Source organism: Hippopotamus amphibius, chromosome 2 (genome assembly GCF_030028045.1).
Source record: "Hippopotamus amphibius kiboko isolate mHipAmp2 chromosome 2, mHipAmp2.hap2, whole genome shotgun sequence".
Taxonomy (NCBI): Eukaryota; Metazoa; Chordata; class Mammalia; order Artiodactyla; family Hippopotamidae; genus Hippopotamus; species Hippopotamus amphibius.
In genome coordinates this window covers 11931673-11952466 of record NC_080187.1, presented here as the reverse complement: position 1 = coordinate 11952466, position 20794 = coordinate 11931673, and the positions used below count along the sequence as shown (strand labels likewise).

Here is a 20794-nt window from a genome sequence, read left to right as displayed (position 1 = left end):
CAGATGCTGGAGCCAGATGCCCAGTGGGATTCAGGGCTCAAAAAGGGGCGGCGGAGAAGGGAAACGGATTTTCTGAAAACCCAGCCCAACCTTCAGGGTGAAAGGCTGAAAGTTACAGGGCTCTGGTGAGAGTCACTTGGAAAGTTGATCCACTGGTTCTCTCCTAAGTCTAAGTGAATGTACATAATGAGAAAATCCGTTCCCCTCAGCCAGCCGTCTTCTAGTAGGTGCAACCCATCACATTCTGCACCTTGGTGCTAATCAGCCTTCTGCTTGGCGGCACACCTTAAGACATCTGCAGGAACACACGGCCATGGTAGGTTTCACACCTTGGCAGCAAAGCTGTATGTCAGGGTGCCCACCTGCAATCTCACCACTTGCCTTGATTCCAAGGCCTCAAGGTCAGCGTGCAGGAGGACCCCCTCCCTTCCACGGTCATTTTGAATGCTGATGCACACTGACGGATGGAAGCCAATCACATGGCAGACCCCGGAGCTTTGGTGGTTGTTACTCGGGGTGGTTTGGTTATGGCTGCACACGCTAACATACTGATGTATTTATTTTGTAAGTATGTATTATTTATGCAGTGCCTCTATTTCCATATTCCAGCCCTGATGCACCAAGACACACTCTGCTATTTATTTATGGGGTCCTTGGCATAACAGGCCTAACAAGACGCTCGTGTGTGGTTCTTGCAGGTTTGCAACAAACCGTAAGTGGTTGGCTAAACAACTGGATGTTTTCCATCCATCACAGACAGAGGCTTGCATTTTAAGGGGCTGCCCGTAAAGCTGGTTTAGCATAACACTGTACATCATCCTTGGCAGAAATGCCCTGGGACACTGAAGAGCTGGCAACCCAACGAGAAGGAGCCCTAACCTTCCCCGTCCTGGGATGGGGCAGGGTGTAAAGTAAGTCATGGGTACCCTGGTTACAGGCCCCAGACCGAGACGGGGAAAGGAAAGCAGATGGTAGACAGCCCTAGGGCAGAAGCAGGACAGTGAGGGCGGAGATGTCCTGTTCCTCCCAGCTGGCCACTCTGTCCCTCTGCAGAACCTTTCACCACTGACCCCATACATCCCAATAGAGACTCCTTTCATCATAGACTGCACCTCAAATCTCATTAGAGCATGCTGGCTGGAGGAGGAGAAATGCAGCCTGCATCCAGCCCTGTGCCATCCCAAGGTGAACATCAGCAGCGTCCATGAGGGCATCCAGCGGACCACAGTGCTCTGTCTCTTTGGTCTCCTGGACCTCTCTCCCATTGTTCCCTCATCTTCACATCCCGTGAGCTCTTGTCTGAATGCTGGCAGTGTCATTAGTGGTCTCCTGGCCTCACCTGCTTTCACCCCTTCCAGCAGCGGCCAAGAGTGAGTGTTCCCAGATGCCATTCCCTCGACTGTAATCCCTCACTGGCTACTGACACCCACAAGATACGATTCAAGCTCCCCCAAGGCCTGGCCCCCATCCACCTCTGCAGTTTAGCTCCTGGCCCTCACCAGCTGCCACCATTAGCATTTCTCTTTCCATATGGTTTGTTCACTGTCTCCCTCAGACAAAGAGTGCCATGAAGGCAGGACACACATCTCGTTCCTTTGTGACCCTGGGGACGTGGACAGGGCTTGGAGTTCGACATGTCTCATGATGTGTTGGACAAGTGAAGGAAGGCATTAATGAAGGCATAAAGAGGTAACTCAGAGTTCTGCCTGGCAAAAAACTCCAAGACATCAGGATTTTTAATCACAAAGATAGGAGGGCAGCAGGGGAAGAATTCTTAGCTGGTCATCATGGTTTGGGCAATGCAAGGTGTTTGGCAGACAGCTGTAGGGTGAAAGCATCTCTCTGCCCTGCCCTGTCTCTGTGGAGAGAACTATCCCCAGGTCAGCGCACCTCAAGAGCCACCATCTTCTGCCTTTTACTGACCTCTGCACCCCACCTGGCCTCCTGAGGCACCATTTTACAAGGCTCAACCTACTGCCCTTCTGGAAACATCTAGTATCAACCTCTCCATAAAGTGCAAATAGGGATTTACCTAGAAGGCATTAGGGACTAGAGCATCCCAAGGAGGACCGAGAAGTGGCTGTAATCATGGACATGTCAGAAATTCAGTTTAAACTGCTTCCAGGAAATGTTAATCCCCCATCACACTCTGCATGTTAAGTGGGATATAACCAGTGACCCCTTGGGAGAAGTCCCTTTTATACATTCTCTTTTAGTACTTTTATTACATTTTATTTTTATTACATTTTAAAATTCTTTGCCATATAAACGAAATCTGATTCAATATTCCAGAAGACAAGGAACTAAGCAGATTGACAATAAAACTGAGCTGTCAAAAACAGTGACCTAAATTAGGGACATGGTCAGTGCCATCTCAGATCTAGTGTGCAGGAGACTGGCAGGCAGCCTTTGCTGCCAGGGAGCTGCTGTCACCACCAAACTGTCCCGGGTCAGGCGAGCTGAGCAGTATGGCGGAAGAAGGCAGGGTTTTGAATCTGAGTCCATCCTACCAGCCAGGGGATTAGGGTAAGGCCCTGGACCCTAGTGAAAAGTGGGGCACTTGTGGTCCCTCCTGCGTCAGTCTAGGGAAGATAACGTGAGAAAATGCAAACACCTGCTAAGCACACCGCCCGGCTCCCAGCAGGCACTCGGAAGGCCGGCATCACTGTTGTTCTTACCCCTGCGTTAAGGAATCCAGGGCTCTGTTAGGTTTACTCTGGGGAGAAAGCAAAGTCTCAAATCCAGGCAGCAGCCATCAGCCATAGCCAGGAGTGGGGGAGAAGCACAACACAGTGACCTTGACCTCCCTAGCCACTCTAAGCCGCATTGCTGGATTCTAAGTGTGCCCCAAACCATCAGCAACCACAACCGGATACCCCAGGAACCAGATGGAACTGAGGCAGAAGGCTTGATGAGGAGGGTACAGTGAGGGGAGGGCCCTGGGGTCTAGCATCAGGTAGACCTGGTTTGGAAATCTTGCTCTGCCACTTACTGTGTGACCTTGGGCAAGTCGCTTAACTTCTGTGAGCATCAGCCTTCTGGGGATAATAACAACTGTATCGATCTCATAGGGTTGTTGAGAAGATTCAGGGAGATGATACTGTGGGGGCGCATGGCTCTCACAAGTAGGTTTGCATGAGAATGAAGACCAACTGGACCCCTCCTTATCCTGCCACCTCTCAGGTAGTCCTTGTCACCCCTTCCCCTGGGCACTTACCTCGTCCACAGCAGGGCTCAGGGACTGATGGGGGACAATGTGACAGGCAGCCCCTGGCATGCGCTCCCGTGGCTACGGGGTGGGGACTCCCTGCACGGCCAGTGACACTGAGCTGACTCTCCTGGAGGATCATGCTTGCGGGATAGAATTTATTTTCAATATTTTATGTTTTATTTCCCCTTCCCTACTGGGATAAACTCTCCACCTTTGGCACAGAGAATTCTAATCTGAGAAAATGCCTCCTCTGGTCTCGCTGAATCAGATTTCCTGCTCTTGTCCTGCTGGGCTCAATCTCTCCCTGGCAGGGAGCTGCATTCCGAGCTGCTCCAGCACAGACCTTAAAAGAAATTCTGTTTTTAGGCTCTGGTCAGTCCTCTGGCAAAGAGACCCTGCTGTCACACTGCTGAACGCAGACAGGCTTGGGGGACGCAGGAGGCCTGTCGCACACGCACGGCACAGCACGCAGGGGTCCTCAAGTGAACACAGGCCCACAGAACAACAGCCACCACCTTTTTTGGTTTCTCCTGCTCTGCTGAACTGACTGGCGGCTCAAGAGCATGGGGAATGCACAGAGCTGCCCTCACCCCCGCCCCCCAGGACCCACTGCCTTCCGTGTATTCACAGCTCACTACTTGGTTACTCCCCAGAGTCACTGGTCAGCTCATCTGCCCCGGGCCCTGTGAGGGTGCTAAGGTCACGGAGATGAGGCTGACACTATCCCTGCCTGGGGACAGTGCGTCAGGCGCAGGGACAGTGCTGGCCAGAGCAGGGAGGGGATGGCTCTGTTTGGAGGGGTCAGGGAGGGCTTGTGGGGCAAGAGGTGCTTGAGCGCGCCCTGAAACGCTGATGGCATCTTGTCAGCTGGAACAGAAGAGGAAGGACATTCCTAGCACTGGCGACAAGAGGAGCCCATTCATCTCTGGGTTCCTCCAGCGCCCAGCACGGAGCCTGGCCTGGAGCAGATGCCCACAAAGAGCTGGCGAAGGAGTGAATACAGAATTGTGCTGGGCACTAGAGGAGAGGAAGGGACTGCTCACGGTGGGGCACTTAGCAGTCTCGCAGGGTGAGAAGGAGCTGGCCGGACGTCGAGGACGGCAGGTACCTCCAGCCCAGCAGGCCCAGCCATGGGCAGGGGTTGGGGCAGGGGCCCTGGTGGCTGGGTAAGTTCTCCTGATCACCCACTAGGTCTGTGCCCCGGGGAGGGAATCCTGGAGAGGGACCCACATTCTGGAGGGCTGAAGGGCCTGCCTATCTCACTACTTGCTGACGTTTTCTGATGCCCCTTGTGCCTTATAGACCAGCGGAGGGATGTATGGATGCAGTGGAGCTGATGCCCACGTGGAACCGGGGTGAGGCAGGTCTGGGGAAGACCAAGGACAGACTAAAACATCGCAGCGAGTGGAGCTTGTGAGACGAGTGGATGAAAAGCAGACACTGGAGCTGCCAGAGCAAAGGTGGTGCTGGAAACCACAGGGGTAGCTGAGATCCCCACTGAGTGGAGAGTTTAGAGGGGACAGGCCAGAGCTGGGGAAGAGCTCTGTCCAAGGGAAGGAGGACCAAAGACTTTGTTCCCTTGGTGCAAATTCCAGCTCAGACCTCTCGCCCTGCTGGACTTGATACTTCATCCACCCACCAGGCTCCCGCCAGCCAGCCCAATTTCCATGCCTCGGTGTATTTTAGTCAGACCTTTCTGGAGACTTTACCTTGGGCCAAAGAAGTGATTTAGAAGGCAAGAATTCCTTACTGCAACCAGCCAGAGAAAGCCATGGGGATTGCGTGGGTAAGGTGCGGGGAATTCCAGGGCTTAACTGAAGTCAGTTGCCGCCCAATCCTAGAACAGGCTAGAGCACCAGCTGTGTTTGGTCTCTCAAGTTCAGAACCGTCATCAGGTATCTGAGACACAGCCTGAAGAAAGCTGCTCCCACCTAAACTAGGACAACGAGCTCTCTGCCTAGTCCTTGGAGCTGACAGAAAGCAAGGGTGTTAATTAAATATTGTGTCTACTCTGCAGTGATCTCCAGCAAGTCAGCAGTGATGAGGTGATGGGCACCTCCTGAGCGTGCTGGCGGGGAATCACCCTGAGGACCAAACTGGTTGGAGTTTAAAGCAAACGAGAAGGGACTCTGAGATGCCCCGTGGCATGATCACACGGCACAGGTCTGCACCTTTCAAAACCACAAGAGGGGTTCTGTCCACCAGGATTGAGCTGAACCACTCACTGTGACACTGTGGGCTCCCTGAAGGCAGGGGCCTTGTGATCGTCACCCTGCTTTCACAGATGTGGCACAGAACAGGTTCTGTGATTATCTGCTGAACAAGCGACCTAGGTTCTTGGCTCTTTCTCCACTCCTGGCCCTGGGCTGCAGCTGACCTGGCACACTCCACTCCCCAGGAGGCGTCTCAGACAACTGTGCCCATCTCTGTAAGCTGCAAGCCCTGATTCCTACCTCCCTGTCGTGCACTCACCTGCCCCCCTCCATCTGATGCCCTGGTTGACCTCTGACCTGGACTCTCCAGATACGCTCTCGATTTTGAGATCCCCACCACTCTGGGTGTGAACACTCCTCTGCCACCAGACAAGAGAACAAGGGCCTGGGACAACATCTCCCGTTTGGCTTCTGTGCACATTTATCAGTTTCATCTGTTTGCCCTTCTTTTGATAATAGTCCCTAATTTCCTTTCCAGGAACTACCCCTCCTTCACTACTTAGGTACGTGTTTCAGGCCTACTCATGGCACACAGAAAACCCTTGGCCACAACGATGGGTTCCAAGATAGGCATTTGATCAAAGTTGGTTCAATGAGTGAATCTGTGCCTTGTGCAGTGGTCACTAGGAAGTGACACGCTCCTGCTGGTCTGGCCCCTGCAAGGATACAGTCTGGAGCTGCTACAGCCACCCTGTCACCAGGAAGGGAAAGCCTCCTTGAGAATGGCACCAGCAGAGGAGCCAAGCCGAGAAATGCAGCAAAAAACTGGGTTTGACCGACATGATTTAATACCTGGATCAAGCCATACTCGAAGCTGGTATGAGTGAATAACTTTTCTTTTGGGGTTTATGTCTCCTGAACCCAAAGTAATCTAGCTGATGTAGATTCCCAGTACAAGCCCTGCCCCTGGTCTTCAGGGGTTGGACTGGCTCCTGACACCCCAATACTAACTCCTAGACATGCCCAGTTTCTATCCTGTATTCTAATCCCTCACATATACCAAGAAAACACCCAGTGTGCCTTTGGTATCTAGTGATGGGTTTGGTGTGCAGTGTCTATACCAGGTGCAGGATACTAATTTTCTTGTCTTGGTGCCACCTGAGGCCCAGAAACATTAAGGATGGCCTGAGATCTGGAAGAAAACCAGGAACAAGGCCTTACCTGTGGTCCAGCATCCTGGGATCCTGGGCCACCTGCCTAGGCTGCTGCACTGGCCCCATCACTACAAACGCAGCAGGAAACTGCCATGTTCTTGGCACAGAGCTGAGGCGTGAACCTGAGGTCTAATAACAGACAGCATGGCTTTGAATCCTGACTGTTGCTTCTGAGCTGTAAACCTTGGCTAAGCCCCCAATCTCTCCAAGCCTGCCTCCTCTGCAAGAGGAGATGATACCCAAGACCCAGTAGGCTGGCTAAAAGGACCAAGTGGGCTAACCTGTGGGAACTGGAGTTGGAACACAGACCCCCTTCTCCAGGTCTCAGCGCAGTGTCTGACACGCGGTGAGCAGTTCAGGGCCCCGCTCCCCTCCCCCCGGCCCTGTGACCACAGAGGTGCCCAAACTGCTGTCAAAGTGTCCAAGATCTGGCAGGAGGCAGGCGGTGTGGACTGTGGCCCCTGGCCCTTTGCAGTCCCCCTTAACTTGTGTTGAACGGAGGTCAAGTGGTGGAGCTTAGAGAGCAAATCGCTATTTTGAACCTGGACTTTCACGTGGCTGCTGACATTTCTCAGCCCCTCCGTGGCACGTCAGGCGCCCCCGAGCTCCCTGTGGCAGGAGGAATACTATCTGAGAAGGCAACAGCATGTGCTGGATTTTCAACCCAATCCTTATGAATTTCCAGAATCTAATTTCTCTTTTTTGATTGGCAAATTTTTCCTCTTGAAATTGAACATGTCTGCTCAGAGGAGCAAAGCCTGGCCTTGTTAACCTTGCATCAGAAAGCTGTCTCTGGGCTACCTGGGCTATAAGAAAGTGAAGCCACACAGAAAGACGGGCCCAGCCAGCCAGCCACCCTCGCCAGACAGACCTGACAAACCCACGACCAATTAGGGACCACACTGCTTTTGGTAATGGCAGCGAACGAGTCAGAGCAACTCTGCGCAGCCACCTGCCAGCACTGAAGGCAGAGCTCCCTTCTGGCCACCCTGCAGCCAGCACGCGGGAGCTGGAGGGGATGGAGTGGGAGACCACCCCAGTCATGCCTGCTTTCTCACACAAAAATATGGTTGAGAGAGTGGAAAAAGGGGCAATGGAAAAGGGGAAAATACGATATGGAAAGAGCAGGGTTTGAAGGAGCAGTGTGCAGAGTGCTGCCTCATGGTCTGTGAAGGCACAGCCGTGAAGTTAGGCCGAGAAAACGACTGGACTGCAGACCATGACGCTCACCTTCTCACTCATGCCCCGTGCCCCAACCTGCCCCCGGCCCCTTCCCCTCACGTGTCTGAGTCAGACTTGGGCACCATCTCCTGGCCGTGCCCCCAGCACCTCTCCCTCTACCCCATGAGGCCAGCCCTCCTCGGTTTAGGTGATGAGTTTCCCACAAGAGCTGTAGGCACGCAGGCCAGTTCCACGTGTGCGTGTGCAGGGGTGCATGTTCTGAGAGCCGTGGTGTGATGGGCGCTGGGAAGAAAAGCTGACGGGGAGGCCATGTCAGTGGGTGACTGACATTTGGCTCTGCTTTGGCTCCACTGGAGAAACAGACTGATGTTTACTGAGCGCGTATGTGTAGCACTGAGCCAGACAGATGGTACCTCACTCAGTCCTTGTAAGGACCTATGACGTGAGTATTACTATTCCCACCCTAAAGCTGAGAAAACTGATTTCACTGAGGTTACGTTACTTAGTGAAGGTTACAAGCTTGTTCGCGCCAGGACTGAAATTTAAGTCCAGAGCTGCCTGATGCTAAAATCTGTGCTTTACCCTCTACCACTGCTTTCATCAGCTGATCAGCCTTTGCCTTTCAGCAGCTACACACTTGGGGGGTGGGGGGCTGTACTTGCTTTCTCTCTCTGTGAATGGCTGTTACATATGTGTGTGTCTGTGCATGTGTGTGTGTGTAATTTTTTGGCCATACCATTTGAAAGCGAGTTTCAGATATCACCTAAATACTGCAGTGTGCACCCCTGAGGCATAAAGGTAAGCCCCTAAAAGCCATGGCATCAACAATAGCTCTCTCATATCGCATAACAGCAGTCCACCTTCAAATCTTCCAATTTTCCCAAGAATATCTTTGAAGTTAAAAAAAAAAAAATCCAGGTTCATACTTTGCATTTGGTTATACAGCTTAGTCTCTTTGACAGATTAAATTTTTGCTTTTTTGATAGAATTCAAGGGACACTGGGCCTTTCCTTCTCTTGCCTGCTTTCTCCCCAGCTCTTCTTCTTTCCAGGTCGACCCAGCCTGGGAGTCTGGGGGTGTCCCAGCGCTCACCTCTCTCCCCTCTGCTCCGTTCCTGGGACATTTAGGACTAGATCTTAGGAGCTCACAAAAACTCAAAATAGAATGAGACAGGATCTAAATTCCTATAATACAAATCTGATTCTACTTGGAAACAAAACCCTTATTTATGGAAAGTGGTTTGGAAGTAGTTTTTAACCACTAATGGAATATTCATTTTCCTTTTTCAATTGAATGGAATTATAAGCATAGCAACTGAAATAAAATCAAATAACTTAGATACACAGCAAGTACTTAAACAATAATCAATCATTAATCAACATAAAAATTCACATCAATAATAAAACCCCAAGATGTCTACTGACTGCCAGGTCAGTGCCAAGCCCTCTGGTGGACGTTCCAGGCTCGCATTCTCATGGGGGAAGACAGGCAGGCATTAAAGATATAATTACAAGGCTGCAGGAGATGCACTGCAGGTGCCAAATTCTGGGGTAACACAAAGACAGGAGCAACCAAATAGTCGGGAGGATTTACAAAGGGGACCTCCTCTGAGGGCGGACAGGCAAGACCATCACGAGCTATGCCAAGGGTGAAGGTGGAATCTTCAGGGGCAGCGAGAAGCAGGGAGGTGGCATGACCACTTGTGTGTGACGCTGTGTGGGGAATGCAGTGCTGGTGAGTCTGGAGGCCAGGAGGCCAGTTAGGAGGCTGTGGCTCAGTGCAGGTGAGCAATAAGACAGCCTGAACCAAAGCTGTGACAGAGGTGGTGGAGAGGAGAGTGACTGGGCAGTGTCAGGGGGCAGAAGGGAGAGGTTCTGGCGGGTGGGGAGTGGACCCAGGCTTCTGGATGGACCTTGCTGTGGTGGGAGATGGAGGAGGAGGGGTGAGTGTGGCAGGAGTGCACATTCAGACTGCAGGCCTGTGGTGTGAGGTGTCTGGAAACATGGGAACATCTGTTGGAGGTGTTTGGGAGGCAATGGCTGAGTTGAACGGAATCGTGTGTGACTTCCAAGCTCAATGGGGCAGAAAGGGGTTTCTCAGCGCCCTCACAGCCAAGGGTGCTGAGAAGGCATTCGCTGGCTGGGCAGCTTCTCCAGAGCAGCACAAGACTGGCACTAAACGACTCGGCCCATGCTTGTAAAGCCAGATCTCTCTGCGTGCTCAGACAAGCAGGCAACGCATTCTAAGAGCTGCTTCTGGGGGTGTATCCAAACCACTCCGTCCCAGGTCTCTGGGAGCCATGGTAGTGCTTAGTTTGAGCTTTGGTTTAACTGGCTTTTCAAACCTTATGTTAAAGAGGTTTAGTGAGCTTTGCTCAACCAGGAGAACAGACAACTTTCAATGCACACTTTTTGGAATCTATCAGATTGGAAGGCAGGCAATTACTTTGTTTGTAGGATTAACTGGGGGGAACACAATGAAGGGGTCCTGGAGTGGGTGTGCCCCATCCTCCCACCTCCTGAGAAGGCCCAGTCCCTGGCCGAGGCCCACAGCATGTGGCAGCACGTGTCCAGGACTAGAATCCGGTGTCCCTGGGTGCCTCTGCCAGTCCAGTTCCCCAAGCCAGGGAGGGAGAGCTGCACTGAGAGAAGCAGGGGTGCTGCTGGTGTGGAGTGTGAATTAGCTCCTGACTCAAGTAAACTTCTTCTGGGCCTGCTCCCCCATCTGTACAATGGGTATGAGGCCTTTTTCCTTACCCCCTAATGTCAAAGATTCGATTAAATGAGTACAGAAGTGAAGGCACCTAGTGGCTTGTCCATCTTATTAAATGCAGGGAGCAGAGCTGTTTCCATGGGGGTGCTGCCTCTGTGGATTTCTCAGGTGGGGAAGGGTCAAGGCAAGATGTCTGGCTGAGGGGTGCCCAGACTCTGCTGGGGAGCGTGGGGCTTCCTCACTCCTTCCCCAGTCACAGAAAGGAGAGAATGCCCACTTCCCTGTCCAGGAGAGAAAAGCATGGGGGAGCCCTTAGCTTCTCTCTGTGCCCTCTTGCTCTTAGCTGCCTGGGGCAGGAGGAGTGCTTCACTCTGAGTTTGGGAGAAGGAACTGAGCATGCTCTCCTCACCTCCCTGCACCACCTCCCGCGCACACAGCAGAGAGTCCACAGGCACCCTGGGCACTGCCTGCAATTGTCCACATCACCTGTGGGAAGTAGCTGTCTTTTCAATTCAGAGGTGAGGTTTGAGCAAGCCCATTTGGCTTCAGATCTAAAGCAGTATTCTCCTTTTAGCCTATTGGTAAAAAAGGTGGCATTTTTATCTCATTTGACTGTCTCCTGGGCCTTATTTCTCTTTTGATTCTGAACTTGGGAGAAAAAAAAAGTTATTTACAGTCTCCCTAAACCTAAACATTTTCCAAGGAAGGAAAAGGTATGCTCAAGTCAGAGACTTTTGAACTCTTGAAAGAAATCAGTCATGATAAGGATGCAGAGCCTAACCACAAACCCATTTGTTTGCCCTGGTCTGGGACCATCCTCACGGCTCATGAGGAGCTCCGAGTGGCGTTACGTGTGTGTCTGCTTTAGAAAACAAATGAGGGACTTCCTAGGTGGCGCAGTGGTTAAGAATCTGCCTGTCAAGGCAGGAGACACGGGTTCGATCCCTGTTCCAGGAAGATCCCACATGCCGCGGAGCTACTAAGCCCGTGTGCCACAACAATTGAGCCTGTGCTCTAGAGCCCGTGAGCCACACTACTGAGTCCATGTGCTGCAACTACCGAAGCCCATGCGCCTAGAGCCTGTGCTCCACAACAAGAAAAGCTACCCAATGAGGAGCCCACGCACAATGAAGAGTAGCCCCCACTCACTGCAACTAGAGAAAGCCCACGTGCACCACGCACAGTCAATAAATAAATAAATTTAAGAAAAAAAGAAAACAAATGAAATGCTAGTGACTTCAGTTTGTTGACAAAATACCTTTTAGCGATAGGGCCCAGCTTAGGTCTACAGTGGTTCTGCAGGTGAAGAGGCTGCCATGTGGGGCCCTCAGTGCACCCTGAGCGCACCTCTCTCACTGTTCTCGTCACTCTGGGTTGGGCTGTCCATTTGCTGTTCTTTCACCCTTATTACACCCCACAAGGACTTTTTTTTTTTTTAACACATGGTAGGTCTCAACACATGGATGAATAGAATTAAAGGGAGGAATGGTCATGGCCTTGAAGGAGGAAGCTCCAGTGAAGCAGAGGCAAGAAAGCACCTTTTCTCCCCTGAGGGCTCTGTGAAGGCCTCCCCCAGACTCCCTGCCTCCCTGCCAAACGTCTCCCTGAAGTCCCCTGGCTGGCTTCACGGCGCTAGCTTTGTGAGGTGGAGGGATTAATGTAATAAAGATCTCACTAGTCTCTGCCCCAGTGGAAAGCTAACTGTGCTTCAAGGATGAAATCCACAGGAACACAGACTCAAGGCAAAGGTCTTTCTAAGGTTAGCATACGCTGTCTGGCTACCTTAAATTATTTTTCTGGGATGCATTAGCTGTACTAGACATTTCAAACAGAAGCTGATGTCTCTCCTTGGTGAGGAACCTGAAGTGGGCTCCGGAGTTGAACTGTCCTGGGTTTCTGTGCTGGCAATGTGGCCCTGGGAAGGTCCCTGAGCCCCGGCTCTGGGTCCATAAGATACAGCTAATGATCGCTTCCTCCAAGGACTACGGCAGAGGGAACATGGAGACCTTGTACTGTTGGGGCTACATGAGAAGTTTAGGTCACATAAAGATGGACACTTAAAAAGATATTTTTGGATACATCTTAGAAAAAAAATTGGACCAGTACATCAAACCTATGGTTTTATCAAAATCATTGCTTAAGATGAGGATAAAGTTGGTATAAATGTCAGGTTGGAGTCTGTTTAAAGAAAAATATCATGTAAAAAAAATAGTACAGATGGAGGACAGAGGAGAGTGTGGCAAAAAATTCTGAAATGGAACTCAAAAGACTTCTTTGAGAATACACAGCCCCTAAATCTCATGCCTGCCGCTAGCAGGTGCTCTAGAAACGCTGCCTGTTCCGGTCAATGGCCCATCAAAATAGGTGCCTGGAGAAGGACTGAAAGACAAGCTAGGACCAGGGCAAAACTGGAAAGAGTTAAAAGAAAAGGGTCTCTGGTTTCCCTGGCCCATCCCCCCTGCAGCTAATCTGTCACCTAATGAAGAAGCGGCCGGCACAAGTGAGCTGGCTGGCAGTTCACTTACAGCAAACTGATTAAGAATGTTCAACCAACAGCAGACTGTAGACCTTTCCAGAGAAAATAAATAGAGTGTAGACTGTATGCAAATGTGTTTGTCACTTTGACAGCACGTCTCAATTAAGGCATCTCGAGGCTGTGGGTAGGCTCTGCGGCTGCAGCTGTAAGGGAGAGCCTGCTGCATGGCTGATACTTGGGGCTTGACCTTAATCCGCATGCATGCATTAAAAAAAACCCTGCCTTCCTGTACACTTGCATAATGCTGGCAGCCACGTGAGGGAAGTGACAAACGGGGAAAAAAAGCCACTTTCATCCTCTCCAGTTTACAGACCTGTGAAGGCACAGACAGCTCTTATTTCAACAGAGTTTGGGGTGGCTTTTTTAATTGTTTATCCCCAACCCGTGCGCACACACACTCTTATTCTGCATTTAGCTGGGAATGACATTAAAGCATCTCTACTTCTCGCTGAAATGGAAAGAAGGTCTTTCTCCATTTCAAATAGGGCCTCCTTTTTTGTGTTTCGAAAATGGAATGTTTAACACCATGAAATCCCTCTCCCCCGCCCCCTCTTTCTCTGTAATGGGCTCCAAACTCCAGAGAGGGGCTCTTTTCATGGGAAGGTTAGTGTGTGCAGGAATGAGGACAAAGAAAAGCAGGAAGCTGGCTCTGGAATGTCATGCTGGCGATGACCGGGGTGGGGGGTGCTGTGCTTTCAGCAAACACAGCCAGGGAACTGGGGCGCAGATTCCTCCAACAGGGCCGGAGCCCCTGGAGGAGGCAGCTCCTCAGGGTGCAAACACCGACACAATTTGAAGATAATCATTAATCAAATGAGCACTGCCCCGTGGATGCTTCTTTCTTGCACAACATTTCAATTTTTATAACACCCCTTTTAAGTGTAAAATCAGAAAAGGGGGATGGATGTCTCCAAGTTTAAGATGTATGGATGTATTATCTAAAAATATTGATTACAGAGGAAGATTCTTATGTTTTAACAAACTCATCCCTCACAATAATAACCCACAGCAACAATTTCATTAGTTCCCTTCATTTCTAAATAGCTCAAAGCCTGGTACACAGCAGGCACTTGAAAAATGCCTGTTAAAAGCAGGAACGTTTTAAATGCATGCTTCTAGATCCTTTAGGTGATAAAATAGCATCATATTTAAGATAAAATCATGAAGATTATTTTAATACGCTTCATCTAATACATGGTTAAAGAGTCAGGTGATTTAAGAATGAATAACCTTGCAAACTCTTGTTACAGTCATAGCTTGCTAACAGAGCCATTTCTCACAAATAAAAAAATTATGACTTTTGCTAATCAGGAGAGTCAATTCGAGAGTAGGAGGGCATACAACATTTTCCAACCAAAAACGTAAACACAGATTGGGAAAAGGATAAGAAAATTTTCAGTTTCTATATGTTTTACTTAAGAGAAGAAAAATCAAACAGCTGGACAATTTTTAAATGCTCAGGTTGAAAACAGTTGGTTACAGAATTGGATCATGAGAATCGTAGCGTGGGTGTTTACTCTGAGAAGCACAACCCCCAATATTGATTTTCAGGAAGTACATTAATAAAGAACTCCTAATTGATTTTTTTTTAAGACTTTGCTTGTTGCCTTTTATTTGAAGGTGCAAAGAAGGGCCTGGGATGCTAAAGTGTTCTAATGAGATGCTTAGCTAACAGAGGCACCTTAAACGGAGTGCCTTGGAGTAGGGAGGCAGCAGCTGCATTTAATGACTTCATTCAACAGTTGAGCTGGTTTATGACCATAGCCATACTGTCTCCTCAAAATTTCTGAAAATTCACCTTTTTGAAACATGTTTGCACCAAGCGAAACTTTGACGATGTGCAAAACTCCATGGAGTTGTTTTGTTTTGCCAGGAAGAGTGGAAATGAAAAACTTCTACATGTGCTATTTTTTGTCTGTTAAAACATAACAAAAAACGCAGGCCAGTCAAAGGGCCAGGGTACATACCTGTCCAAAGTGGACTGTGATTGGCCTCCGGTCTTCTCGGAATTTGGGGTCCTTTGCTTCCACTAGTGGGGACGGTGCAGTCTTTGGCAGCTGCTCTTCTGTGGTGGGTGCACAGCCATTCTCGGTGATATCCTGCAGGGAGAAGCCCGGTGGGGGATTGGTGTCAGGGTCTTGACCCCTGTGGTAAGCACAGGGGCTCCCTTCAACCCCACCTCTGAGAGGCCTGCCAGGGAACTCCCGCTAGGACATTCAGAGCCTATCCCCCGCTAAAGATGGAGGAAACAAAAGGCTAATTTGGCCCTTTGACTTTTAAGAAGTAGAGAAACCAAAATCATACACATTAAATTACAAAGACAACATAATAATTTACAATAGTGAGGGGAAAAATCTTTCATCCCACTACCTTACACAGCTATTTTAATTTTTATATATTCACTCTGTCCACATGCAGACATTTAAAAATTACTTGCAATCACAGCTCGTGCATAATTTTACATTCTGTTTTTCCTACTATAAGCATCTCCATGGTGCTACACAGTCATTAGAATGATAATTTTAATGGATGCATAATATTTCACTGAGCAGATACTCAATAATTTAATAAACCATGCTTACTACTATTGGGCATTTAGATTGTTCTAATTTTTTTTTTTTAACTTTCTAAGCATCACACTGATAAACACTGCAGTCTCTTTCTTTTGGATTTTTTTTTTATGGAAATCCCTAGGAATAAAATTGCTCGATCAAAAGATATAAACATTTTGAAGGCTTTTTATTCATTCTACCAAACTGCTTTCCAGTTTACACCAACTACCAGCAATGGATGCACTGTCAGTTTCACCGTTTGCATTAGCCTTATTATTTTAAAAATGTATTGCTAATTTAAGAGGTGAAAAATTAGACCTCATTGTTGTTTTAATTTGCATTGTTTTGATTATTTGTGAGTGTGGACATTTTCTCCACATTTGTTTACTGATGACGATACTGTTTGTGAAAACAATGTGTTCTTGCTCCCTCTTTCTTGGCTCTAGTCTTTCTGGCAGAGAACGAAGGAAGAAACTGAAGTCTGAGTTAGGATTCTATGACCTGGAGAAAATTTAGAGAGCCGATGTCATTCTTTTAAACTCAAAAACTTATATTTAATTTGTGCCTGTGATGAATGAAGCCAAATTTTAAGGTAAAGGAAAATCCCAATGTGCAAAAGGCAGGTAATGACTCCTTTGTCTAACGCTGGCAGCTGACCATACCCATGGGTTTCTAGGGACGTGGATGGTGCTCACTTGTGTATTGTGGATCATATGGCTTTATTCAAGTCATGAAAGTTGCTTAAATCTTCATTTGAGCAAGAGAATAAATGTACAAATAAGAAACATTTAAATCATTGTTTTTCACTAAGTAAAAATAATGCACAGCTAGAATAAAATAATAAATTCAGTTTCCAATTATTTTCATTGTAAAAACAAAACACATTTTGGTCAACAAAACACATCCTTAGTACTCATTAAATTCGGCACATAAAAGACTTGACAATTGGTTGTTCTTACTTAGTCAAATAGAGAGAATGGTGGCACATGGAGGAAAGTGATCCCTTACTAAATAATAATGCATTAAGGAAGAAATGCATGTAACATCTTTGAGCCTCAGTCTCCTCATCTGTAAAATGAAGCTATGGAAGCTATGAGGAGTAAAGGAGATTAAGTAACATAAGTGTCTAGAACATTTTTACTCAATAGTATCCTATATACGGTACTCAATAATAATAACTGAGTACCTGCTAATAAGATACTCAATAAACTACAGGGAGTAAATCAACTACACTTTAATAAAAATAAATGAGAGGGATCCCTCCCCCACCCCTCCTCTCTATATATTCAACTCCATACACCCAGCTGAGTCTCTGCACTGCTTGGTAACAACACAGGGAGTTGGTGACCTCTTGGTTTTTCAGGGAGGGCTTGCATCAAGTAGCCCCCGAGTCTTAGCCTGGCTGAGGCTCAGTGATGAGAGAAGCTGCTGCCAGCCAATTAGAAACAGCTCTCCTGGAAAGGGGCTGCCCTAAGGTGCTCAGGTCAAGTGGAACAAAGAGGGGGAGGGGTTCCTTCTGTGCCAGAAGGTAACAAAGGGCAAAAGGGGCATTCTGGATCCAGTGGGGTTACGGAGAGGACAGACATAAGAGGCTGAGTAAAGCCAAACAGCAAAAAAAAAAAAAAAAAATTCACTTTAGTTCAGGAAAAATACTGTGTGTGTGATTGGTTGGGGGAAAAAAAGACATGAAGCAGAAAGGTAATCTAGTGAGAAAATACTGATAGTAATGAAAAATATAAGATACCTATTTTTAAAAATGTCTGTGGTAGTTATGGGAAAAGTGTCTTAGTTTAAGTTTTTAAGTTAAAATTTTAAGTAAAAATGTCTTAGGTTTTGTTTTTACCATTAACTAGCTGTCTGATCATTCTAATTCACTCAACCTCTCTGCACCTATTTCTTTATTTTTACAATGGGGAGACCACCATCTGCTTGGTGAACTTCAAAGCTACTAAGAGAATGGGTTAAATGAGATGAGATGTGAGCAAGCTTTGAAAAATGTCAAAGTCCTGCGCAAATTGAACGTTAGAGCCTTCTTCCCTGCAAAGTGGAAAAAGCACCATCTAAAAGGAAGAGCTTCCCTGTGTTGAGTGCCTACTACTTGCAGTCACTTCTCCAGACCCTTGACCTTCACTCTCACACTTAGTTTCCACAAGAACCACAAGGTAAATAGGATTATTGCTCTTTTATAGGTGAGGAAACAGGGCTCAGAGAGGGCAAGTTACCCAAGGCCACATGGCTAGAGAGTAGAGAAGCCCAGAGTGATGTGATTTCTGGCACTTATACTGCATATCGACCCAAGACAATAGCACAAGAGAAGGTATTCTGAGTTGAGGAGGTGCTCAACCAATCATCAGATGTGACCTCGGCCTCAGAAACCCCTCTGTCACACTGACCCTCAGCTGCCGTGCTGTGTGATATCTGCGCAATTCTCTTATCCCTACAGACGGAATGCCTTGGGGTTTGGGTTCTCTGCCCCAGAGCCTGGAATATAATACACGCTTTCCAACAAATCTTTGTAAAGTTGAATTGAACCTTTGGAAACCAAATGTGTCCAGTATACACATGTGCTTGTGCATCAGTAAGCACGTTAATTTCCTTTAGTTAGAAGATCCAAAGGTGCCCAAGACTTCTCACAAAGCCCTGTGGCTTGCCCCGCCAACCTGTTAACTTCACTATTTCCTCCACCTGGGGAAGGACAACTGCTTCCTCCCAGGATCCTCGAGAGCAGAGCGGGAGGAGCTCTGGCCAGGAAAGAAATAGGGCCAGTTCACATCCTCTGCTGTAGGTACCAGCAGAGACCATACACACTGCAGGAATCCAAAAACACAATTCTTGGTACCTGTGACTAAAGAAATTGTGTTCTAAGAATTAACTGAGATGTCATCAGCAAAGAGTATGGGAAAACAGGTACTCATACCCTTCTGGTAGGTAGCAATTCCTTTCAAAACTCTAAAAGACATAAAGGGCCTTTGGCCACTAATTCCATTTCCAGAAATCTATCTGGATGAAGTAATGAAGAAGTCCCATAAGGATTCACCTATGAGGACGTCTGCCTAGAAAAAATGGGAACTAAAGTGTCCAATAATGGGATTAATGAATGGACGTATGTCCATCAGATAAAACTGTATATAGCCATTTAAAACAACATGTGCAAGAAACATTTAGTAGTCTGAGAAATGGTCAGAATACAGTTAGTGAAAATGCAGGTTATAAAATGAGATTATTTTCTTTTTGCTTATCTGATTTGTTGAATTTTCTCCAATAAATGTTTTTCATTTTAAATGTTCAAAATGTCATTTAAAAGAAACAAAACAAAACATGCTTCACCCCCCCCCCCTCAAATTATGAATCTGACGGGAGGGGTAAATCTGTTCCTTCCTGAAGAGTCACACAGGAGAAAGACACTAGACAGAGCTGCAGATCAGAGGCCACTGCGGAGCAGTTGATTTCTTCCCAGGAGTCCCCCATGGCTTGGCTCAGGGCAGGGGCACTATTAGTTCCCATCCCTCAGTAAAGCAAAGAAGTCAGAAAATAATCTAGTTTCTACCACCTTCCCCAAGCTGGAATCAAAAATCATGACTGGGATCTAATCTCCACCTGTCTGTGGAGAAGGCAGGGACAGAGTCCCCGGGAGAAGTCTGGAGGCAGGAACCCAGTGGAGGAAGGGGGCACTGAATGGCCTTGGGTGGGAGCTGGGGTGAAGGAGCTGAGGATATGACTTCATGAGGCAGAGATTCGAGAACATTCCTGGCCCAGGGGAGGTAGGGAGCAGGGCGCCTGGAGGACTACTCTGGTGGCTGTGTGGAGGACCAAAAGGGAGAGGATCCTATGCCAGCCATGTTCTCAGGGTTCGTGCCCACAGGTGTGTGGGCAGATTGGCTGCTCCAGGTGTGGGATATGAGAGGACAGATGGGATGGAAACTCGCGTTTGCTGAGTGGCTACTATGTGCTGCTGTTTAAACCCATTACCTCTCCTAATCAAGAACAATCCAGTGAAAAAAAAATCTCTATTTCCCCTACTTTATAAATGAGAAAAACTAAGTTCAGAGAGGTCTAGTAGCTTACTCAAGGTCACACAGTTAATATCCTACACAATCAGCACTGAACCCGGCTCACCCATCTGCCTCAGAAGCCTAAACACCACGCCACAGTGCCAGGGGTTTCAAGGCTCCTGTGGATGTGAGGCTGAGGACTCCCACCTCTGATTCAGCTTGTTGGTGTCCATGTTCAGATTTGTACAATGCCCTACTTTTCCAGTCTACTTCACACTACAGCAAATGCAAATTACAATATGAATATTGATATCAAAATAGTATCCAGAGTTGGAATTTCTGTGATTGAGGTTGCAGCGGAGACAGGGAGCTGACAGTTGTGTGATGCAGTGTGAAAGCATCTGTTCTATAAGAGTCTACCTGGATCTCCCTGCCCCACATGTACTTCCTCACTCTCTTCAATACACTAGGAAATGTTTAGCCAGAACCTCAAGCCTCCGCTAACCCAACTGTGAATGTGCTCCTTTCAATCACACAAGCTCTAAATCAACAAGCTCGATTTATCTTTAAAAGATCAAAGATTTAAAAAGGGCTGTGAGGAAATTCCCTGGTGGTTCAGTGCTTAAGACTCGGTGCTTTCACTGCCGTGACCAGGTTCAATCCCTGGTTGGGGAACTGAGATCCTGTAAGCCAACTGGCGCAGCCAAAAAAAAAAAAAAAAAAAAAAAAAAGCTGTGAAATGGGCCCAGCTGATTCAGTCATTTTGAATTTGATACTGAAGAAAAAAGATAATTTTTCAGGGGTTCCCCAACAGGCAAAAAAATGACATCCTTATGTAAATACCTTAATGTTCCTTGTAGGTAAGAAGCAATGTGTGTGCAGCTACTGCTTTTAAAACAGGGCATTCTGGTGCCAGCTGCGTACAGCATGCAACAGAATGAGATTTGTTGAGAGCCGCGAGCCCAGCCACGCAGTATCCTCCCACAGGCCAGGTCTGGCGGGGAGGTGCTCTGGACGAAAGCACTGTATTCTCTTTTTAGAAAGCGATGGCTGGATAGCATTCTTTGCCATTTCTTCTTCTTCCTAATTTTGAGCAAGTTAAACTTCAAAGAAGGCCAAGCTATAGAAGAACTTGACCACCTTGCTCCATTTATCCAGAGAAATGTGTTATCCATCCTTCCTTTTTTTGTTGTTGGGCTGAAGCAGAGCAGGTATGGAATAAAGCCACACTACAGTCTCTAT

General features: G+C 47.9%; 1 protein-coding gene across 4 annotated transcripts in view; it reads right to left on the bottom strand.

Moving 5' to 3' along the window:
* The window catches only part of DENND1A (DENN domain containing 1A), a 517643-nt gene that overhangs the window by 37214 nt on the left and 459635 nt on the right, over positions 1-20794 (bottom strand). For all 4 annotated transcript variants that reach the window (XM_057721732.1, XM_057721733.1, XM_057721734.1 and 1 more), the window contains exon 19: positions 14976-15107. In XM_057721732.1, the coding sequence (XP_057577715.1) occupies positions 14976-15107 (132 nt within the window). The remainder of the gene's footprint in view (positions 1-14975; positions 15108-20794) is intronic.